The sequence below is a fragment of the Octopus sinensis genome, linkage group LG18, assembly GCF_006345805.1.
Source record: "Octopus sinensis linkage group LG18, ASM634580v1, whole genome shotgun sequence".
NCBI classification, from domain to species: Eukaryota; Metazoa; Mollusca; class Cephalopoda; order Octopoda; family Octopodidae; genus Octopus; species Octopus sinensis.
The window spans coordinates 21713457-21730856 of record NC_043014.1 but is presented as its reverse complement, the minus strand read 5'-3'; the positions used below and the strand labels follow the sequence as shown (position 1 = coordinate 21730856).

The 17400-nt window shown below is 36.5% G+C and overlaps 1 protein-coding gene across 4 annotated transcripts in view; it reads right to left on the bottom strand.

Annotated features, from left to right (window-relative positions):
- The window catches only part of LOC115221405, a 141599-nt gene that overhangs the window by 27839 nt on the left and 96360 nt on the right, over positions 1–17400 (bottom strand). For all 4 annotated transcript variants that reach the window (XR_005002817.1, XM_029791583.2, XM_029791584.2 and 1 more), the window contains 8 exons: positions 13869–13940; positions 13618–13677; positions 12507–12644; positions 7518–7569; positions 6166–6303; positions 5865–5947; positions 4549–4655; positions 2332–2382 (listed from right to left, as the gene is read on the bottom strand). Coding sequence is in view for 3 of the 4 variants with exons in the window: in XM_029791583.2 (XP_029647443.1) it covers positions 2332–2382; positions 4549–4655; positions 5865–5947; positions 6166–6303; positions 7518–7569; positions 12507–12644; positions 13618–13677; positions 13869–13940 (701 nt within the window). In the remaining variant the exon portion in view is untranslated. The remainder of the gene's footprint in view (positions 1–2331; positions 2383–4548; positions 4656–5864; positions 5948–6165; positions 6304–7517; positions 7570–12506; positions 12645–13617; positions 13678–13868; positions 13941–17400) is intronic.

The following is a 17400-nucleotide window of genomic DNA, read 5'->3' as shown; positions in this document are numbered from 1 at the left end:
CACTGAGAATGTACAGAAAACAGCTTCCATCACATGCTAGGGGGAAAAACTAGAAGTAGTTGATAGCTTTTGTTACCTAGGTGACCAAATCAGTAGCGGGGTTGATGCTCTGAGAGCATAGCTGCTAGAATAAGAATAGCCTGGGCAAAGTTCAGAGAGCTCCTACCTTTGCTGGTAACAAAGAGACGCTTGCTCAGTGTGAAAGGTAGACAGTATAATGCATATGTGCGAACAGCCATGCTACACGGCAGTGAAATATGGGCTGTGATTGCTGAGGACATGCGTAGGCTTGAAAGAAAAGAAGCTAATACGCTCCACTGGATGTGTTATGTCAGTGTGTATACATGACAGAATGTCAGCACCCTGAGAGAAAAGTTGGACATAAGAAGCATCAAATGTAATATGCAAGAGTGACAACTGTGCTGGTATGGTCATGTGTTGCATATGGATGAGGACAGCTGTGTGAAAAAGTGTCACACCCTAACAGTAGAGGGAACCTGTGGAAGAGGTAGACCCAAGAAGACCTGGGATGAGGTGGTGAAGCACGACCTTCGAACGTTGGGCCTCATGGAAGCAATGACAGTGACCAAGACAAGCAAGGAGAGACCGTAGCCTACACCAGTTTTGCATAACTGGCTCATCTAAGAGTACCCTTTAATTATTGGGCAATGTGCTGTGAGAAGACCTGTTGGGTCAAGTGAAATCATTGTTGTGGCCAATACTAGTACTGTCTGACTGGCACCTGTGCCGGTTGCACATAAAAAGCACCATACAAATGTGGTTGATGTCATTGCCACTTTATTGGTCCTGTGCTGGTGGCATGTAAAAAGCACCATTCAAGCATGGTCATTACCAGTGCTGCTTGACTGATCCCCATACAGGTGGATTGTAAAAAGCACCATTCGAACGTGGTTGATGCCAGTACCACCTGACTGGCCCCTGTGCCAGTGGCACATAAAAAGAACCCATTACATTCTCAGCGTAGTTGGCATTAGGGAGGGCATCTAGTTGTAGAAACCTTGCCAGATCAGATTGGAGCCTGGTGCAACCTCCTGGCTTGCCAGTCCTCAGTCAAACCGTCAAACCCATGCCAACATGGAAAGCGGATGCTAAACAGTGATGATGATGCTTATAGAAGATAACAGATGGGTAATGCGCCAAGAGATCGAAATGGAAGGAAAATGTGAAAGACAAAGACACCATGACCAGAACTTTTTATGTGGTATCGGCACTCACACCAATGCTTTTTATGTAGCACCTTGGTTTTAGAATCTCAGTTCTGTCTTCGCAAGAACAGCCATGCACCATGTATCTCAGTTCTCTGTCATTTCCTTTTGTAAGTCACCATTTTATGTCTGTTATATATTTCCATTCCAACATGGGTTGTAAGTACAGTATCTTGCCTACTGTTACTGTCTCTCATCATCTGACTGACACAAAAACATGAGTAAATCTTTCCTTGCTTTGACCTTCAACTCCTGATGGAAAAGTAAGGATGTTGCTGTCTGACATACTGTATGTCTTGAGCATTTTAAACCCTGTGGAGCCCATTTTACTCCAGGTATGAATGCAGTTGATTTCTTCCAGATAGAAAAAGAGGAAGTGAGAAAGAAAATGAGCAGAAGGAGAAGGAAAAGAAAACTTGATCTTGATGAGCCTTGAACTCAGTACAGAAAGCCAGAAAATATACTGCAAGGCATTCTGTCTGACATTCTAACAAAACTGCCAACTAATCCCCAATGTGCATAAGAATTTATATTTAGACACATATATTTCCCCACACATACTTGTCTAAGTTATTAAGGGTTGAATCTTATATTATATATCTCTGGCTGTCTGTCAATAACAACATCTGTGAAGAGGAAAGAAAAGGGTGGGGGAGAAAATGTTGTTGTCGAGAGAAAAATACAGTGAGAGAGAGAGAGAGAGAGAGAGAGAGAGAGTGTGTGTATGTGTAAAATATAAATAAATAGGTAGTGTTGTCACCTAAGTAACTACATAGTTTTAATTAAAAACATGGGAATTTTAAGTGCAAGTCTGTCAACACAACACAGCATATACATAATACATATAGTTATTTTTTTTGGTTATTTGTGTGTTTTTGAATGTCTTTTGACATTTAGACAATGTAACACAGACTTTAGAAAAGACTTTCATGTTGAACAATTTATGAAGGTACATGCATGATTATAAATATTTTTACTGGCAGCATAGTGACAGGTAACGATGTAGTCTTCAAAAAATTCAAATAAGTCTATGAATGCCAGCTCTTAATCCAATCTTGTAAGCCAAAAAGCAAAGGACTAACCCATAGAGCAAAAAGAAGATTACCTGGCATCTTTGATCCTAATCTTTTCACTCTGATCCTGTTCCACAGGTAAACTGCAAAAACAACAAAATATTCCAATGTCAGCTGTTCACACAGTGGTTGTAGGTTCAATCTCAGTTTAAGTACAAATATATATTTTAGATGAATTTCACTGATTTAACATCATCATTATCAACATAAAAATTTATCATTATTCTTAGAAAATATTATCATCATTTTAAACTATTGTACAATGCCATTTTTATGAGAGAGAGAGAGTGTGTGTGTGTGAGAGAATTGTTTTATGTATGATAAATTGAATGATTACATGTGTGTAGGTGCAAATGTCTAGGTCTGTATGTGTATATATGAAGATAAAGTGCAGGTGTGGCTGTGTGGTAAGAAGCTTGTTTCCCAACCACATGGGTCTAGGTTCAGTCCCACTGCATAGCACCTTGGGCAAGTGTCTTCTTCTATAACCTCAGGCCGACCAAAGCCTAGGGTGTGGATTTGGTAGATGGAAACTGAAAGAAGTCTGTCATATATGTGTATGTGTGAGTTTGTCCCCCACTACTGCTTGACAACTAGTGTTGGTGTGTTTACATTCCCATAACTAAGCAGTTTAGGAAAACAGACTGATAGAATAAGTAGCAAGTTTAAAATAAATAAGTGCTGGGATCGATTTATTTGACTAAAATTCTTCAAGGTGATGCCCCAGCATGGCTGCAGTCTAATGACTGGAACAAGTAAAAGATAATGTAAAATATTTGTATGATTATCATACGTATGTAGTGCATGTGTATATGATATATATATATATATATATATATGTTAAATTTAATTAGGGGATATGTTAACCATGTGAAGGGATGGTTGCATCCAAGGAAATACTAGTTCAATACCTAGTATTGTTGGGGAATGAAATTCCCTTAAAACAATAGGTATATATTAAACATATAGTTTATATCCATTTAAAAGAAGTTAACAATTATTTATTATTAACAAATTGGTTATTTTCGCTTCTTAGTCATTTCAATTAATACTCAATAATTTAATTACAAATTTGTACATTAAATTTGCATTTATGTGACATGAGCATAATTTCATCAAAGGGAAAAAGATGCACCTTGCGATGTTATATGTGGACCTGTCAGTTCATTTCAGCAGACTGAATATTATGGTTTGTAATTTGTATTATAATATGCTTGGGTGAAGGGTTTACAGATTGATTAGAATATGATTAGGGATAAATAATAAAATATTCATTTATAAGGTATAAATACAATTATAAAAATGTAATAATTATATTAAGGGAGCAGCATGCTTTTCGTCCTTATTCCCTTAACATAATTATATACATATGCATATATTATATTTTATTATTAATTTAATGTATAAATTACATATAAATTTTTATAGCATGCTGACGACTTGATAAAAATCATTAACGTGATTTTTATCCTTATATTCTATATTACATATATATATATATATATATATGTATATACACACAAACATGCATATATATGTATAGATATGTACACACACACACACATATATATGTATACAGATATGTACACACACACACACACATATATATGTATACAGATATGTACACACACACACATATATATGTATACAGATATGTACACACACACACACACACACACACACACACATATATATATATTCTTCATGCCCATCACCCCTATAAATGAAATTAATACAGATCCATATTAGTCAACCGGTGCCCATTTATTAATGAAATTTTGAAGTAGTGTGTCTATGCAATAGCGTTTCTAGAAAAATATATCTATTCTTAACGGATATAATAAAATGTTGATGTTTAAATGTAAATATGAATATAACATCACACACACACATGCATGCATGCACATGTACGCGCTCATGTCATATAAATGCAAATTTACTGTACAAATTTGTAATTAAATTAATGAACATTAATTGAAACGGCTGAAAAAAGCAAAGACGACCAATTTGTTAATAAATAATTGTTAACTTACTTATTTCCATTTTCCTTTCTTCATATATATATATTATATACAACCATATACATAAAACATGGAAACATATTTGTTTGCCCATATAGGGAGAGTATGCATAACTATATTATTTATGCATATCTGTACCTATGCATATCTGTACCTATGCATATATGTACCATAATGTGCAGTGAAGGCCATCATTTGCACCTAAACATTCAAAATAGAATAACCTACCTTTTGTTTATTAGTGGTACATCTGGAATAGCATCAATAGCAGAGCCACTCTTGGGATCCGTTTGGACATCCTTCTCCATCACCAGAGAATCACTGCTGCTTTTGTTCTACAAATACCAACAAATGTGTCAGAAATATACACTTTCTAGTTACCACTCAATGCAAAGGAAAAAAAAAAACTTCTTCAGTACTATACCATCTCCAACTTGTACTCATCATCAGTTTACTGTTCACCTTTCCATGTTTGCATAAGTCAGATGGAATTTGTGGAGGCAGATTTTCTATGGTAGAATGCCCTTTCTGACACCAATTGTCACCTGATGTGAAGTACGGTGATATTTCCCCATGATCAGACATGTTTTCACAGATGATTGGAAATGGGCACTACTTGCTTTATGATGACACTTGTTTACAGTTATCATGCAAAGTCAAGGCAAGAAAACATTAACACACACACACACGTATATATGATGGGCTTCTTTCCGTTTCTGTTCACCAAATCCATGCACAAGACTTTGGTTGGCATGGGGCCATGGTAGAAAACACATGCCCAAGGTGCCATGAAATGAGACTGAACCCAATACTATGTGGTTGGGAAGCAAATTTCTTACCACACAGCCTTGTCTGCACCTATCACCACAACTGCATCTTATAACTTATTATTGTATTTCTTCCTAAGCTCTAAAGATCTGCTCATAAACCATTACAAGTTTCAAATAATCTCAGACTAGGACTAGAAAAGTTGTATGTTTTGCCTAAAAGCATTAATACAATGTTTGTAGCAAAGCTTAAAACATTTTTGTATTTTTACTCTTGCTTGTCAATCAACCATGAACTGAAGTTTGTAGTTCTCACAAGTCAGGAAGATCAACACTATACTATGTAATGTACCTGGTCTAGAAGCATTAACAATTATTACAGTTAGTTTCTGAGTAGTTGGTTCATATATGTGCTAGCTCAGCTGTGTTATAGTCTGTTTGTAAGCTTTGCATAGAAGCATTAACATAATGATTGCAATAAAGTTTGGAACCTGAGACTCTTTCCAATGTTAAAGAACATAGCTGTGAAAAAGCAAGCAACTTGTTTGTTAGGGAGACAAAATGAGGTAAGATAAAGTCCGATTACTTTAATCCAGAGCAACAACACAAAGAAATGGCTAACCCCATGAACCAAGATTTTAGTGGTCTAGCAATTTAAGTTCCACCTTACCACAAAACCACCACAACTATCTATCTCCATCAATTTCAAAATAATCCTTCACCTGCACAACCAACATACATACAGGTGTGTAAACCAAATGAAAATCACAACAATACCTTGATAAATTCTCTCAGTTTGGCAGCTTCTGCAGGGTTGTTGAAGCGAAACTGAAGACTATCACCAAACCTGACTGTGTCTCCTGAAATAGATATAAAAGACAGACATAGAGAGTTAGGTAAACAAAAATTGATAGACATGTGATGAGACAGACATTTATGCAGAGAGATACAGATAGATATAGACAACATTGTTATCAGCAATCATCATCACAGCCATCATCAATATTTATTGCACAGTGAGATGTTTTTAAACAAACTGATGATAAAAAAGAGAGGAAAAAAAATAAAGCTAAATTACCTTGAGTTAACTTTGTGGGTTGTGTTACTTCAACACCATTTATGGCACACGGAGCATTGTGACGTGGGTAAAGGATAACTGTGCCATCAACAAACTGGATAAAGCAGTGTTCTGGTTGTATATCTTGGCCAGTTAGAACTGAAAACAACAATAACAATTTTATTTACCACAAAGACAACAGATGAAGGGAATAATAAGAACAAATAAAGTGGTATGGGTATGTGGTTATTTTGAAAATAGCTCATAGAGTAACGACCATACCCTGCCCTTTGGCAGGGTGTAGCATCTGTTCAGCCACCCTGCCAGGGATATGGCAAAATCATAGGACTACAGCATGGTGGATTGTGAAGAGGTAGCGGAAGAGATCAACTGAGCCAATGGTGCTTCTTACATTGATGCTGAGTGGGAGAATCCTAGACAATCAACAGCCAGGATCACCAAGCTCTATCAAGAGAGAGTAACCACAATGCATCTACAGGGGTGGCATCCATGGTTGTGTAATCAGCTAACTCAAGCTCCAAATTCAAATTCATACTAATAGAATTGAATGGTGACAGAGTGTCATGGGAATTGACAAAAGCAGAGAAAAAATAAGAAAATAAAATGATGAGGGTTTACACAGAATCACTTACAAAAAGACAAGGAATGATAACAATAATGGTGAAATTGAGCCTAGTACTTTATTAAATTCATTTAGAAAGTATGCAAGTCAAAACCAGCCTTGGCAGGAGTTGAACTCAGAACATAAAGGGACATAACTAGTATTGCAAAGTTTTTACCCAACACTGCACTGATTCTGTCAGTCCTTTTAATAAAATAACAATGATTTTTACCATAGGAGGAAAATTTTGAAGGAAGGTGGCTGTAGTTGGTTTAAACAGTTTCAGTATTTGACCGGTATTTAATTTACAAACTCTAGAAAGATGAATAGAAAAGTAAACCAGAGTGGAAGTTGAACTTAGAAAATGTAACTGAACAATAAGGAATTTGGACTGATGTGCTAATAAATTCTGTCAGTTACAATAATAATGTTTTGTTTACTAGTTATGAGGGTATTTTATAATAAATTGTGGTTTTATATTTTTCTTTTGTACAATGGCTGCTTTAGATTAAATCTGTTTAATCTTTTAGCCAAATATAGCAGCAGCAGAACCACAACCACCGCCAACAACATTGTACACATTACCACATTATTATACATACCCCACAACTACTATACACCAACACACATCACAGCTTACAATACATATATACCACACCAACACTATACACATCAATACTCACCATCATAGCACACTGTTATACACAGTACCCCATACCTCATCACTAAACACAACACCACCATAACTTACCAATGTCCTGTTCTCTATCAGCCAGGTCACTTCCTATTAACGTTTTCCCCTCCTGGTGAACAAAAACAGATAAAAAACAATCAGCATCATGATGACAATGACGACCACAACAATAGTAATGTCAACATAAAAAGAAAATCCCATCCATTTTATACAATATTGTTCTGTTGTCAAGAACTGGATCTTTGGATTAGCTTGTAACATATTCTTGTCGATAATATCTTAATTTCCTTCTGGCCTTGTGAATGGAGATTATGAAGACATTGTGAGTTAAAACTGTCAACTCTTACAACTAAGCAGCTTTGTGTGTGTGTGTGTGTGTGTGTGTGTGTGTGTGTGTGTGTGTGAGTGAGAGAGAGAGAGAGAGAGAGAGGGAGAGAGAGAGAGAGAGAGTGTGTTCTAGCTTTACAAATCTAACAGCAATTCTCTCACACACATACTTTAACTGCTGTTTATCTAACTCCTAACTCTCATTTATTTATCAATATACCCAGATAGTTTGTAAAGATATCATCATCAACATCGTTCTTACATGTGATGCTACTTTCATACTGCTATAGGTAACAGGAAACTTTAATGGCCATAAGACCTTGCTGGTGCCAACCTGTAGTTGTTTAAACATGTGAGATAATTGTTATTTCACTGATCTTCTTTGCACATCAAACTGCTGAGTAATGGGACAAGGTAATGTTTTGCAAGGGATGCAAACAAACGTCACCACACTCACTGAGAGTCTAATATGAAACAACACCGAAACAAACACTGTCTGTCTGTCTCACACACATGCACACGATGAGTTTCCATAGTAAATTTTCCTCATGAGATATATGTCAGAGTGAGGTTAAAGTAGAAGATACTTCATATCAGTAGATAAACATTCTGGGAGGCTAAATGAGTGTCACCCAGAAAAGATGAAAGGTTTTCTTTATAGGCACAAGCATGGATGCATGGTAAGAAGTTGGCTTCCCAACCACATGGCTCCGGGTTCAATTCCACTGCTTGGCACCTTGGGCAAGTGTCTACTATAACCTAAGGCTGACTTGAAGCCTTGTGAGTAGATTTGGTAGATGGAAACTGAAAGAAGCCAGTTATATATGTATGATTTAAGGCCTGTGATGTGCAGGAGACTGACTGGGAGAGCAATGCCTGTCATTGCCACAGATGGAAGAAGCAGGTTAAAGAAGGGGTCAACATCTTTGAGAGAGCATGTATTCAGCATGAGGAACTTAAGCATGCTGCTCGAAAGCACACTGCTGGTCTAGTAAATGGGGAAAGCTTGGTTTGCAATGTTTGCAGTCATGTATGCTTGTCAAGGGCAGGGTCCATTAGCTACCAACGGAGCTGCAAATGCAAAATGTAAGTTAGTCCAATGTTCCTAAAGTCAGCAATGGTCTTCCTTGGCCACGAGTGGACGGCCATCATGTATGTATGTATTTATGTATGTATATATGCATGTATCTATGTGTGTGTATTTTTGTGTCTGTGTTTGTCCCCCACCACTGCTTGACAACTGGTATTGGTGTGTCTATGTCCCTGTAACTTAGCAGTTCAGTAAAAGTCACCAATAGAGTAAGTACAGGGTTTAAAAAAATAAGTCCTGGGGTTGATTTGTTTGACTAAAATCCTTCAAGGCAATGCTCCAGCATGGCCACAGTCAAATGACTGAAACAAAAAAAAAGAGAAAAAAAAGATAATTTCATCATTGCCATATCCTATGATCAATTTATAAGGATATGTAAAGACACATGTGCTATGAACTTCATTAGCTTACAGCTGTTTCTGCTATAAGATGCAATGCACTCATAGCTGAATACTTGTATATCACCCTATAGTTTCATCAGAGCAATTCAGACGAAACAGCCGTAAGCTAATGAAGTCCATGACATAATTTATTCCCTTGTCATTTTAAATTCTTATATATATATATATGTACATATATATATATATATATCATCATCATCATCATCGTTTAACGTCCGCTTTCCATGCTAGCATGGGTTGGACGATTTTGACTAAGGGCTGGCAAACCAGATGGCTACACCAGGCTCCAATCTTGATTTGGCAGAGTTTCTACAGCTGGATGCCCTTCCTAATGCCAACAACTCAGAGAGTAGTGGGTTCTTTTTATGTGCCACCAGCATAGGGGCCAGTCAGGCGGTACTGGCAACGACCTCGCTCAAATCCTTTTACACATGCCACCAGCACAGGTGCCAGTAAGGTGACTTTGGTAACAATCACGCTCAAATGATGCCCTTTTATATGCCACTGGCACAGAAGCCAATTGGCTGCTCTGGCAATGATCACGCTCGGATGGTGCTCTTGGCACCCTACTAGCACGGGCACAAGTGCCAGTAAGGCGATGCTGGTAACGATCACGCTTGAATGGTGCCCTTTAAGTGCCACTGGCACAGAAGCCGGTTAGCTGCACTGTCAATGATCACGCTTGTATGGTGCTCTTTGCACCCTGCCAGTATAGACGCCAGTCATCGAATTTGATTTTGATTTTGATTGATTTCACTTGCCTCAACAGGTCTTTGCAAGCAGAGTTTTAGTGTCCAAAGAAGGAAAAGGTATGTATAAGTGGGCTGGTTACGTCCATGGCATAGGCCATGAGATTATGGTTTCATTTGGCCTGCCGGGTCTTCTCATGCACAGCATATTTCCAAAGGTCTCGGTCACTAGTCATTTCCTTGGTGAGGCCTAAAGTTAGAAGGTCGTGCTTCACCACCTCATCCCAGGTCTTCCTGGGTCTACTTCTTCCACAGGTTCCCTCAACTGCTAGGGTGTGGCACTTTTTCACACAGCTGTCCTCGTCCATTCTTGCCACATGACCATACCAACGCAATCGTCTCTCTTGCACACCACATCTAATGCTTCTAAGGTTCAACATTTCTCTCAAGGTACTTACACTCTGTCAAGTATGCACACTGACATTACACATCCATCAGATCACACTGGCTTCATTCCTTGAAAGCTTACGCATGTCCTCAGCAGTCACAGCCCATGTTTCACTGCCATGTAGCATGGCTGTTCATACACAAGCATCATACAGTTTACCTTTTACTCTGAGCGAGAGGCCCTTTGTCGCCAGCAGAGGTAAGAGCTCTCTGAACTTTGCCCAAGCTATTCTTATTCTAGCAGTTACACTTTCAACACACCCACCTCCGCTACTGACTTGGTCCCCTAGGTAATGGAAGCTATCAACTACTTCTAGTTTTTCTCCCTGGAATGTGGCATTAGTTGGTCTCTGCACATTTTCAGTGTTTATTACTCCTGAGCATCTGCCACATACAAAAACTATCTTCCCAGTTAGCCTCCCTTTGATATTACTGCACCGCTTATGTGTCCATAGCTTACACTGGGTACATCTACTACAGATTGAGCAGGGCCATCTACCTGAAGGGATTTGTGGTTTGCCTGCCTTCCTACATATTAGGACTTTGGTTTTAGCTAGGTTGATTCTAAGGCCCTTCGATTCTAATCTTGTTTCCACACTTGAAACTTCGCCTCTAGTTCTGATAGTGACTCAGCAATTAGAGCAAGGTCATCAGCATAGAGGAGCTCCCAGGGGCATCCTGTCTTGAATTCCCCCGTTATTGCCTGGAGGACTATGATAAATAGGAGGGGGCTGAGGACTGAACCTTGGTGGACCCCTACGTCTACCCTGAATTCTTCAGTGTACTTGCTGCCAACCCTCACCTTACTTACAGCGTCCCTGTACATGGCTTGCACAGCTCTCACTAACCATTCATCTATCCCTAGTTTCCTCATTGACCACCAGATAAGGGATCAAGGGACCCTGTCAAAGGCTTTCTCCATGTCAACGAAAGTGAAGTACAGGGGTCTATCTTTGGCTATGTATTTCTCCTGCAGCTGTCTTACCAGAATTATGGCATCAGTGGTGCTTTTCCCTGGCACAAAACCAAACTGCATCTCATCCAAGCTGACTCTCTCCCTAGTCAGTTGGGCTATGACCCTCTCCGTAACCTTCATTAATGATCCAACAGCTTGATACCTCTGTAATTATTTGTATCTAAAGCGTCACCTTTACCGTTATGTATATATATATATATATACACACACAGACACATTCACATATACTATTGTGTCTAGGGAGAGTCATTCTATTTTAGCGCCCTATTATTTAACACACCATTTACTTATTTCCCCTCATTTACTTATTTATTTTTCTAAAATTTTCATTGTCTTACAACCTTTTCAATAGTTGTTGACTGTTCGTTATCAGAGCTGCATTTGTTTTGTCTGTTTGTTTGTGTGCATGTGTATATACATATTTATGTGTGTGTGTACGTTTGTATGTATGTTTGTTTATGTGTGTGTGTGTGTGTATATATATATATATATATATATATATATACACACACACACACACACACACACAGAGAATGTATAAACATCATTGTTTAAACATCTACATTTCCATGCTTGCATGGGTCAGATAGGAATCTTTGAAGCCAATTCTACAGTCAGATGTTTTTCCTCTCTCCAAATCTCACCTGTTTTTAAGCAAGGCAATATCTTCTCCTAGCTCAGACTAACACATACATATGTATACACTCAAGCATGTGCAAATAAACATGCCTACATTGACACACATGTATAGTCTAGCTACATAAGACATATTGCAAGAAATAGGATGCTCTATATGCATTTATGCTAATATGTGACATGAAAAAAATCACCCAGTACAGTCTGTAAAGTGGTTGCTGTTAGGAAGGACATCCAGCTGTAGAAACCATGCCAAAAATGACATTGGAGCCAAACATGGCCTTGCAGCTTACTGGATCCTGTTAAACCATCGAAGCCAACCAACATGGAAAACAGATGTTAAATGATGATGATGATAAATCTGCCAGGATAGAAAGTAGTCCCAGGAGCAGGATCCTGGTGTGCAGTGAGGACATCATAGGAAGAGCTCTAAGTTAAACCCAGTCTCAAAAGTGAAAAATGAAAAAAATTATTACAAACCTTCAAGTAATAAAGAACTATTCCAGTATTCAATATGTCATCATCCATTCCACGAAGATGAGGTTGCTGGGAGTCAACTATGACCCCCATTGAACTTGATCTCTTACCCAGAGGTCGACGAATGCTTAGATCAGATTCCTGAAATTGATGATACTTAGAATGATATAGGTAACATTTGATACAAGAGTTAGACACATTCAAATGATAACAGTTACAGAGATTGATTAGGGGATGCATGAATATTGTTTATGCTGTTTAACCACAGGCCAGCCCTCAATTACTTTGTCAATGTAATGCTTATTTATTCACATTTTGAATTAATCAGGTATCATTTTGTGGCTTTAGGGTTTTAATAATGTTATTATTTACTTTTAGAATGATATTGTAGAGTGGGTGTGAAAAGCTGGATCTGGCTGGTTTGAACAAAAAACAGGTAGAATATTTGGGCCAGATATGGCCAGTTTTAATGCCAAAGGATTAAAGGCATTCCAGCTGTGACCAACCCACTTATTTCTATGTATACCAAGGACTAGATTTCCCAATGTATTTTATTTTAAAAATCTTTTCAGTTACTGTCACAGATTTAGGAATTTTAAAATTAAGTGAAGATTTTCAAATTTGGTATGTTGATTGATAATTCTTTTTCTTGCTGAATTCAATTTTTAGATTCATTTATTCCCATAAAATTTTAGAAAAATTTTTACAGAGGTTCAACGTTTGATAATTTTAAGTCCAATCAGAAAACAGGAATTGGAAACTGGCATTTTCTATGTAATAGCTGTCTGTTCACAAAATGACAAAAATAACACAGGCACAAAATAATATCACTCATCAAAACTTGCCAGCATGGAAAATGGATGTTAAATAATGATGATGATATATAGCAGTGATATGAATGGTGGGATATGGCTGTGGTACAAGTGTGGTGTGAGGCTGTACTATGAACAGTGATATATTTCAACAACAGAAGACTGCTGTGTTGTGGCAGCAGAAGCATATACAAGAATATATTGTGGTGGTGGTCGTGGAAATGGTGTACAGTGGTGAAAATAGAGAGTAGCCAGTGGTGGTCAACAGAGAGGGAGAAAGAGAGAGATATAGTAATACTGACTGTTAAAATATCTTGTGTTTCTTGCCACTTCTCAATCCAATGTCTGGTCAGTTGTTTGGCCTGGAATATAGAAATATTTATTGTCAGACATACACATACACAATTACTTATATGTCCACATCTATTCAACAAATGCATACCTATGTCTACATTTAAGAATACAACCCATACACACATGCATATACAGACACTAATATGATATAACCTGCCTCTTTGTCTCGATTGGTTCAAACATATTAAAATATACTTACAGCAGCCACATTCTCCTCCAGTTTCTCACACAGAAACACACTGGACTCCTGTAGTGACACTGCATTGTCTTTCTGCAAAAGACAGGTTAAAGGAAGAAGTTTAGTTTGTGCCTGTATACACTGATATCAATGGTTTTAACACATGCACACACACGTGTGTTTGTGTGTGTAATGGTACTGCCCAGGGCTTATAGAATGAATATATATATATATATATATATATATATATATATATATATATAAAATAATATGTTACATTACTCAATAGTCAAGATAAAACTCTGAGTTTCAGATGCCGAAGTGGAAATCCACAACACCATCTCTTCGGCATCTGAAACTCAGAGTTTTATCTTGACTATTGAGTAATGTAACATATTATTTTATAGATAAATTTCCTCTATTTACATAATATTGAGGTCTCTTTCTTTCTTTTGTTATTTTACCGTTTTCACCAATATATATATATATATATATATATATATATATACACCCTCTCTCTTTGTAATTTGTTCATGTAGATAAGTGTATGTAAGCTTAACATGTGCGTATGCATGTCTTTTGTACATGTATGTGCCTGTGTGTGTATTTGTCTGTTTCTCTCCTTTTTTTAATTTAATTATTTGAATTGTTCCTATAAGAAATGTGCTGATTTCTAACAAGAGAACATAGTGAAAGTTTCACTCCTGGAATTTGGATAACAAAAACAGAAAGAAAGAGTTACATGTTGTCTTGCATATTTTTAGTTCTGCTTAAAGGTTGTATTTGTGAAGTGTTTGTTAGCTGGTAATTTTCTTTGCCTGAAAGTCCTAGCTTTTCAATCTTATTGTTTATACATTTACTAACATAGCCAAGTGCACCAATAATTATTGGTATAAAAATGAATTTATAATTAGGATAGTGAAACTGAAGGTTTTGAGACAGTTGTTCACTAATATTCTTTTTCTCATTGATTTTGGAAGAAGTGTTCACATCTGTAAGGTGGCTGGCTCCTATGACTGGCCATAATTTTATTTTTCTGTCAAACAATTATATCATGCCTCTTATGTTAACACTTGGTAGAAATTTTGATACGAATGTACCACTAGTATTCTATATTTAGTCCAGGGCAATCCTTCCTATCAATATCACAATGGGAAGTAGTAACTTGACATTTTTTGGCGGGTACTATGTAACACCTTCCCCCCCAAAATATCATATAATTGACATTTTCAGTTACATCTTAAAGTTTAAGGTGCTTATGATGTTTTTTGTTCATTAGGTGGTTCATGACTGTCCTGCCCCTAGATTGCAAAAGCATAACTTTTAAAGTGCAAAATGATGTAATGGTTATGAGTCCAAGAGAAGTTATACTTAATATTGACATCAACCTCAAACTTACAGGAAACCAATATATAAACTTTTTGTAGTATACAAGGTTTGAACACTTGATATAGTCATTTTCACTCTCTTTGTTTTAGTAATTCTGTCTGAGATATACCACAAGATACTCAGAGGTTGTCTTCACTGATACTAAATTTCTTCCCTCTTTTCTATTGAGATAAAGTTTATCAATATCATGGCCCCTGTGGAAGCTTCAAATTAGTGTTAGTATCTTAAGGATCATAAATATTTGTGGATGGATTTCCTCTACAGACCAGTTGGGTATATATTGTTTGTACACAGTCACACTATCACTCACCTTACCTTGGTGCTTTCATTACCTAAATACCTGGTTCTCTTCAATCCTGGAAATTGTGTGTGTGTGTGTGTGTGTGTGTGAGAGTACATGCGTGCATTTATCAGAAAACTATACATAATCTTTGTGTGTGGAATGAATCTTGTATGGTATGGGAGAATATATCACAAATTCTCAGTAAAACACCATAAATAATGTAAAAACAAGTTCCAGGCACATTGTTTTTTACCTATTTCCATTAACCTTTTTTCCTATTAAAAATAACAACTCAAAGCCGAACAAAAAATGCTTACTCTTACATCTATTTAGCATGTTGCAAAATAGATGTAAGAGCAATCACCATTAAAATATGGTTTTATATATATACACACATCTATATGAGTTAGAGGTTAAGCAACAATCTAAGGGATGATAAATATCCAATATACTACTGGATGTATACCTATGTATTTATATCCAAGTGCTTACTGTTGCAGGGCAGTATTGCAATTGAATAATAGGTATGAGTGGGGGTAAAGCAGAAATTTACCCAGAATTTATAAGGCAAATAAGAAAATGGAGAGGATAATCAATCGACAAACTTCAGCCTGTAAACATTCATTTACATTCATTTGGATCTATTTATTAATTAATTAATTACAATCATATGCATAAGTAATCAAAATAAACAATTAAACAAGTAAATAAATAGATAAAAATAAATCAATGAATAAGAATGAGTGAAAAAATACTAAACTCTTACAGCTGTTTCTACTTTGGGTGTTGTCCAATTTGCCAAGGTTTCTACATCATACCAGTAATATACAGGGATTGTACAAAGGTTGAACAAACATTGGACAATAATTGAGCCCCAAAGCTTCATCAGAGACCATAATGTTAGGAATCTAACATGTGAGGAAGTAAGGTAAAATAATAAAATAATAGAAATAGTAAGGGATGGGAAAAATGTCAATTCCAATGATGTTTGTCAATTGATTATCCTCTACATTTTCTTATTTGCATTATATATATATGTGTGTGTGTGTGTGTGAGGATTGAATAGTATAGTCTTATGGAGGGAATATACCATGAATTCTTCACAAAACTTTAATATACTGAAGTTTTAGGTTTCATTCTATCTTTGGTATAAAGCAAAAGAGTTATGCAATAACAGTATAACGGCATCTGGTATGGACAGGATGCATGTTCATACCCATATATAATAATATACACATATACAAACATTATATATATATATATATATATATATATATATATATTATATATATATATAATATATATATATATATATATATATATATATATATATATATATATATATATATATATATATATATATATATGTACATACATATATATACACACACACACAGTGTAGATTACACAGTAACAGGGTATATGGTTTAGGGACTACTCAATAGATGTGAGATGATCCCCTTTCCTCCAGCTGTGGGCTAATGAGCTGTATCCAGCCTATAGCAAGTAAATCCAAGACATAGCAAAAATGTGACACCTCAATGGTGAGGTGAGAAATAGCAGAGAAAGATTTGAGCAGCTGAAGAGTAATGATAGTATAGTAAGTTAAGAAGGGTACTGAAATAGAAAGGGAGCAGGGAAAGGGAGTCAAGCAGTATGGTGAGCACAGAATAAGAAAGAAATGGATGATATGCAATCACATGAGGGAACAGGTGGACACGAGCAATGTCCAAACATAAAAATGAAATGGTGATATGGTGTAAGTAATGTAAGTCTGATTGTTCTTTATGTTAGGAGATAGGATATGGCAGTCTGGGACATGAGAAACAGATGAAAAGCAGAATAAATAAGTGTTGTATGGTTTAATGATTGTGGTTTATT